The sequence below is a fragment of the Ochlerotatus camptorhynchus genome, unplaced genomic scaffold, assembly GCF_037179485.1.
Source record: "Ochlerotatus camptorhynchus isolate MF236.1 unplaced genomic scaffold, CSIRO-AGI_Acam_v1.1 ptg000257l, whole genome shotgun sequence".
Taxonomy (NCBI): Eukaryota; Metazoa; Arthropoda; class Insecta; order Diptera; family Culicidae; genus Ochlerotatus; species Ochlerotatus camptorhynchus.
The window spans coordinates 3,097,459-3,104,034 of NW_027040747.1; the positions used below are offsets into that span (position 1 = coordinate 3,097,459).

Consider the following 6,576-nt stretch of genomic DNA (forward strand, 5'->3'; position numbering starts at 1 on the left):
CGCACTGAAACAAAATCCATTGGTAAAAATACTATATTGCTGGTTTAAATTAAATACCCTCACCAATAGATTTGTGCAGAAAACAATTTAATTTAATTTTACTATTATATCTATCAAAATTACTATCCTTTTTTACCAAGCATAGTAGTTTTGCCAGAATTATAGTAAGTTTGTTAACATTCATAGCCAACAATACTGAATTCATAGTAGATTTAACGGTAATAAGCATGGTTATATTGAGATTAAGTGTTTTCTGCAAAATAGTATTCCTAACTATGGTCCTTGTTTCAGTGCGTCGATAAGCAAAATGTAGAGCTTATATAGTACCCAATTACTTTTAGTACACACAATTCGCTCAAACAGGCTCAAATCATTTTTTTTATGCGCTTTTGAACCCTATTTTAGTACACTAAAATCAAAGCGACGTAGCGCCGCGCTCGGTGCCGCACGAGAAGCGAAACGTCAACAAAGAAAAGTAAGAAAAATAAACACACCGAAGAAACGTCAGTCAGTGCCGTTTTGTTCTGTCAGTCGTCAGCTGCACTCCTCACAGGCGACAAATTTTACAATTTTGCAAGGTAAAATATTTAAAAAAAAAGCAATTCCACCGCTAACTGTGAACCACTCCCTTCCAGGTGTATCCGCCGGTGCTAGTCAGCTAAACTTTCCAACCGGTTCGCAGAGAAACAGTGCACCGAAAGCGCCATGGTTCTAACGAACGATGTTTATCTGCCGACGGAGGAAGAGCTCACCGTTCCGGAGGTGAATCTGTCGGGACCTGCCCTGCGAGCCGGTGCGTTCCATATGGGCAAAGCCTGCGAGGCGGAGAATAACGTAAGTATGCGTGTCGTATGTGGCCGGTCCATTGCTCGCCTTCGGTCGGCCCCAGACCGTTTTCCAGCGCTCGGTTTGTTATATAATTTTCCTAGACATAACCTTTCGTAATCATCACAATAACAAACTGCTTGTACTGAGCAGCTGAGGAATTATTCACTGAAAATTATGTTCGCATTACAGGAATTCATGCTGTGCCGCCAGGAGCTCAAGGACCCACGGGCTTGCATCAACGAAGGCAAGGCAGTGACCAACTGTGCGTTGGATTTCTTCCGAAAGGTGAAGAAGTCCTGTGCCCAAGAGTTTACCCAGTATGCAAACTGCTTGGACAAGAGCAGCGGCGATCTGAGATTTGAATAGTGCGTCTGAATTGGAATTTGGTTCTTATAAAGTGATAATTTCCTCCAAATTTTAGCTGCCGCAAAACCCAGAGCGTGTTCGATAAGTGCGCGCTGGACAACATGCACATTGAACGACCGGATTATGGCTACTTCACCAGGGCTAAGGTCCACGCTACGGATCGTCCAGCACCGCCCAAGAAGGAGAAAACAGTGTATCCGGATGCTACGCCAGCTTTGCCCGAAGATTATCCACGGCCAGAGGCCAAGTACGGTTCTCGCTTCCATTGGCTCAACTAGAAATCGAACCGAAGTCGTCGACAGTCGGGCGTGATGGAAATCTGTGTAGAAATTTGATTGTTTTTAAAGTTGCTTCGAGGAGCGCTATTCGAAATACATTAACATTATCATGGAATTCCGTTTCGTAGTTTCCGATTGTGGGAAAAACCATTCTATTGGTAGGCATAAATTAATAATTTTCCATTAAAAACTCTTACCGTTTTAGTTTTAAGGAAAGGTGTAGTTACTTCGTACGTAAAGTTTATGATTTTCAGAGTTGGGCGGAAATGCTAAACTAACATCAACATGAAGCTTTAGTGCGATAATTTATTAGCTAGAAAAAGTTCTGAAGAGGATACATTGATAGTTCCGCTAGAGTATAGCAGTATGAAAATTGAATAGAAGTTGAGGTGGGGGTAACCGTCAACAATACTGATGATGGTATAGCACGCAACATCACCCTACTGCTTCTCTCTGAGATGACTATGCGTTGGGCATGAAGAGAGAAGCAAAACAATAGTTCAGTGTCAACATTTCAAAGGGGCCTCAAATCCACAGGAAAAAGAGTGTGCGTTTGATAAACTCATAAACTGTCTGCCGCTGTGGAATAGTTCTAGCAACGTTTATCGCTACCTAAAGTCCCACGTTGCCGAAAGCATTTCCAAGCGATGATATGTTATAATGCAATTCGACAGTGAGCGTTTATAAGGACGTAATTGCAATGATCGATTCTATTCGTCGATTTTCTCTTTTGTTAATAACTCGCTTGGATTAACATTTCTCGGTGCCGCGTTTACGCCCTTATGCATGCTCACTGCCGAATTCTTCTTTACCTAACTCAGTGTCAACATTTCAGAGGGTCGTAATTGCTTTTTAATTAGTGGCTATAACCGTCGATTTTTTGCGAATTAAAGCTCACCCCTCCAAATAAACAATGATAGCTGGTAGAGGAAACATGCCTCTACTTGATGGTTTCATTAATTTTCATATGTGAGCTTTTATTCGCGAGAAATCGACGGCTAAAGCCATTGTTTACAAAAGCAATTGTTTACAAAAGCAATTACGACCCTCTGAAATGTTGACACTGAGTTAGGTAAAGAAGAATTCGGCAGTGAGCATGCATAAGGGCGTAAACGCGATGATCGATTCCCTTCGTCGATTTTCTCTTTTGTTAATAACTCGCTAGAATTAACGTTTCTTGGTGCGTTTACTGTTGCTTTTGATAGCCAATACAACCTGTTACAACTCTGCATTGAACAAATTCTAGAAAAAATGTTTCGCTTAGCTGTAGCAATGCACAGAGAAAATCGATTAAGAGAATCGATCATCGCGTATACGCCCTTATGCATGCTCACTGTCAAATTTTCTGAAATTTGACTAATAATGCAGTGCTTTAACAGGTTGTATTGGCTATCAAAAGCAACATCAAAGGCACCGAGAAATGTTAATCAAAGCGAGTTATTAACAAAAGAGAAAATCGACGAATAGAATCGATCATTGCAATTACGTCCTTATAAACGCTCACTGTCGAATTGCATTATAACACATCATCGCTTGGAAATGCTTTCGGCAACGTGGGGCTTTAGGTAACGATAAACGTTGCTAGAACTATTCCACAGCGGCAGACAGTTTATGAGTTTATCAAACGCACACTCTTTTTCCTGTGGATTTGCGGACATACCTCAAATCCCTTCATCCATAAATATATGAGCTAGGTAAAGGTGTGCGTTTGATTAGTCCCGTCGCATTAATGGCTTTTCAATCCATTTCAACTTCTGTTCAATTTTCACACTGTCGTACTCTAGTGGAACTATGAATCTATCCTCTTCAGAATTTTCTCTAGCTAATAAATTTTCGCACTAAAGATTCATGTTGATATAAGTTTGCATTTCCTCTCAACTCGAAAAAGGTGTTGTCGATTTTGAATTGAATGTCCGGTTGGATGAAATAGGGACCTATTATTACAACATTTTGAAAATACGCGATTCAAAGTCGGTATCAAAGAGCAGCATTTACACAATGACTAAATCGACAGTGAGCATGCATAAGGGCGAATACGCGATGATCGATTCTCTTCATCGATTTTCTCTTTGCATTGATGCATCTAAGCGAAACAATTTTCTAGAATTTGTTCAATGCAGAGTTGTAACAGGTTGTATTGGTTATCAAAAGCAACAGCAAACGCACCGAGAAACGTTAAATCTAGCGAGTTATTAACAAAAGAGAAAATCGACGAAGAGAATCGATCATCGCGTATAGGCCCTTATGCATGCTCACTGTCGAAATCTCCGTAAATGTTTATAGGAATTCAATCGTTTCATCCTGAATTTCAATTGCAACTTTTTTGTTATCGCTAACCTCGACGATCGAGCTGACGTTTGTCGGAAAACAAGCAATCTTGTGTAACTATTGTAACTCTACTGTCTGTTCCCGGAAATTTCTCAATAGCAAGAGACCTTTCGAGCTGGGTCTCAAGGTCGGCTTACTACTGGGCAATCGGAGGGTCTAAGCGACCAAACGTGCAGAATACTGTCACCTGATTAACGTTATAGAAAAAATGCAACTGTGTTTAAAGATGGAAACAATTTATTGAGGACAACTATTGTTTGAGAGGGTTGATTTATACTACTGCTATTGTGGGTGGGGGTGTAAAGTGGGTGCTTTATTCTTTAAAAACGTACCGGTACTGCTGATGATGATGACTAATGCTGAAGATGGACGGCTTCGACGACGTTGGGCGAGCGCTCGCTGGACTCAATGTGCTATGAATTATGCCAGATTCGGTGTGGCGATCGTGGTCAACGTTGGCTGACTGGCGGGGTGAGGAAGCGGTTTCTTTGGCGCGTGAAACTACTATAGGTCCTCCCAGGCGTCTTCCCTCATAGACTTACATCGGCAGAGCCCAGGCAAGGCCGGAGTGACTACCGAGAGGGGAACGTCTCCTTGGCGGTAGAGGAAGGCTAGTTCCTTTGCTTTTAGACATAGCGGCCCCTAGAGACTGCAAAGCCGGATCACGTACGCGTCGGTTGTTCTTGTCAACGGACAAAACGGCGGTGTGTACCAAACGGTAATACAAAAGTTCCTGTGAGGGTATCGAATGGACGTTAGTTCAGCCGTTAGCTATAGTTTGGGCAGAGAACTATTTACCTGAATTGAGCTGAGGTACAGCAAATTGTAACACTCACTACTGTTATTTCAAGCACTTTAACGGTTCAACACCTTTCACACATGAACGCCTGGATAGTTATGAGGAATGGCGGGTCGTTCGTGGGCTATCTGACCTCTGTCCCTTCGCTTTTCTATCCCTCCATCCTATATCCCAATCAAAAAATCCTTTCTCCATTTTTCCACCTGCATCTCCTTGTAGTAGTTGCACCCACTGAGCATGAGCATGAGCATTAGACTGATGCAAAATTTGAAATTTTCGCTCCACAGTGCTCAAACGGCTTCAAATCATGTCCTGATTAGCCTCTCAAAATTTAAACTCATTTGGTAAGAAACTGGCTTGGCACAAATCATTCGAAGTTTATATGGAAATAACTATGGGAAAACCAAACTTTTTGTTCATTGTCTTCTACCCAATTTTCATATTGCTTTTTTGAAAAGTTCTATAACTAGTCTTACGGGAATTTTTCTAAGCTACAACTTTGCAACTTTACAAATAGTTATTAATTGTTTAAGAGATTGATAATCTTATGGCAGCTGTTATGTTAGCAACACTGTATTCTGCAGTGTGACATAGAAGCCATGATATTTGTGCTCTATTATTCTCACTAGAAACACCAATGTTGCCTGCTGAACAGTTGATTGCGCATAATCATAATACATCGGTGAATTGAATCATTAATAACTTTTGTTCCGTGCATTTTATTGAAAAGTGGTTTTGAACAAAGTTGTAGCTGAGAAAATTTTCTACAATCACTGCTATTATTTTTAAAAGCAAAGTGATGTGGTGAATTTTTAGATAGATATGAACAAAAACATTAGTTTTCCCAAAGTAATTCCCTTATAAACTTGAAATGGTTTGTGCCAAGTCAGTTTCTTCCTAAAGTATTTTTAAATTCGAAAACACTCTCCTTGTAGTAGTTGCACCCACTGTACTATAACCTATCCCCACTTTACTGTTATACAATTTAAAGTTTAAACAATTCCCTACTAACAAATTGACAATATTTTAATACATAATCTTTTAATAATCCTACCATAGAGGTAACTCTAAGACCAGAAGGTCTCGAAGAAACATGCTCAACTTTTTGGCTCAGCTCTGGTACTATCTTCGGTCCCAAGCTAATTGATGCACCCCTCGAAACATGGGAAACTCCACGAACCCCTCATTTCATCTTTCATAGCGAATCAAAACACACATAGTGTAGTACTAGAATTTCGTCTAGAATGGGGTACGTTAATCGATTTGCTTGGGACCAATAGGCTAGTCAAGTAGTGAGCCAATTTAAAATCGTTAGTTTCGTATTGATTGTTGATCCTACTAACCAACACCAAATAACTTATAAAAACGTGACAGTACATTAAACAATTATGCACAAATTAAAAATCATACAAATCTTGTAACAAACGTTCACACTTGATACCTGATTCAGGTAGGAATTGAATCAAAAACAAATTCGTTATATGGGATAGGATTATTGCCAATGTCAGCATACAAAAAATATTTTACATTCCACCTTTAATACAGATTACGAATATGCAATCTCAATATCCATAAATAATTTACTTTGAAATATTGTTTTATAATTCCGGAGTGATTTGAGATTTGGGCGTAATTGCATTTGTAAACAAACACATCAATCACCGATTTCTCGCGAATAAAAGCTCAATCTCGAAAAGTTATAACACTATGGGGTAGAGGAATGATTCCTCTATCATTTGGTATAGTTTGTTTGTGAGATTTAGCTTTTATTCAAGATAAATCAGCAATTGACATGTTTGTTTACAAAAGCAATTACGCCCAAATCTCAAATCACTCCGGAATTTCAAACTATTTCCTAGAAAATTGATGTGGTCTAACTCCTAAGAGCTAATTGAACTTGTCCTTAAAAGTCTCATGAACTAAACGTGGATGCCTGACATGCCCTAGAAATGTTCGTGACTTGAGGAAAATATTCTC

The 6,576-nt window shown here is 39.7% G+C and overlaps 1 protein-coding gene across 1 annotated transcript; it reads left to right on the forward strand.

Annotated features, from left to right (window-relative positions):
* The first annotated feature begins 544 nt into the window (after window positions 1-544).
* Window positions 545-1,587, forward strand: ND-19 (NADH dehydrogenase [ubiquinone] 1 alpha subcomplex subunit 8). The gene is made up of 4 exons (XM_065226613.1): window positions 545-578; window positions 636-834; window positions 1,018-1,193; window positions 1,250-1,587. The coding sequence occupies exons 2-4, from the start codon at window positions 706-708 to the stop codon at window positions 1,470-1,472; spliced, it is 528 nt and encodes a 175-aa protein (XP_065082685.1). The 5' UTR covers window positions 545-578; window positions 636-705; the 3' UTR covers window positions 1,473-1,587.
* The last annotated feature ends 4,989 nt before the right edge of the window (window positions 1,588-6,576 follow it).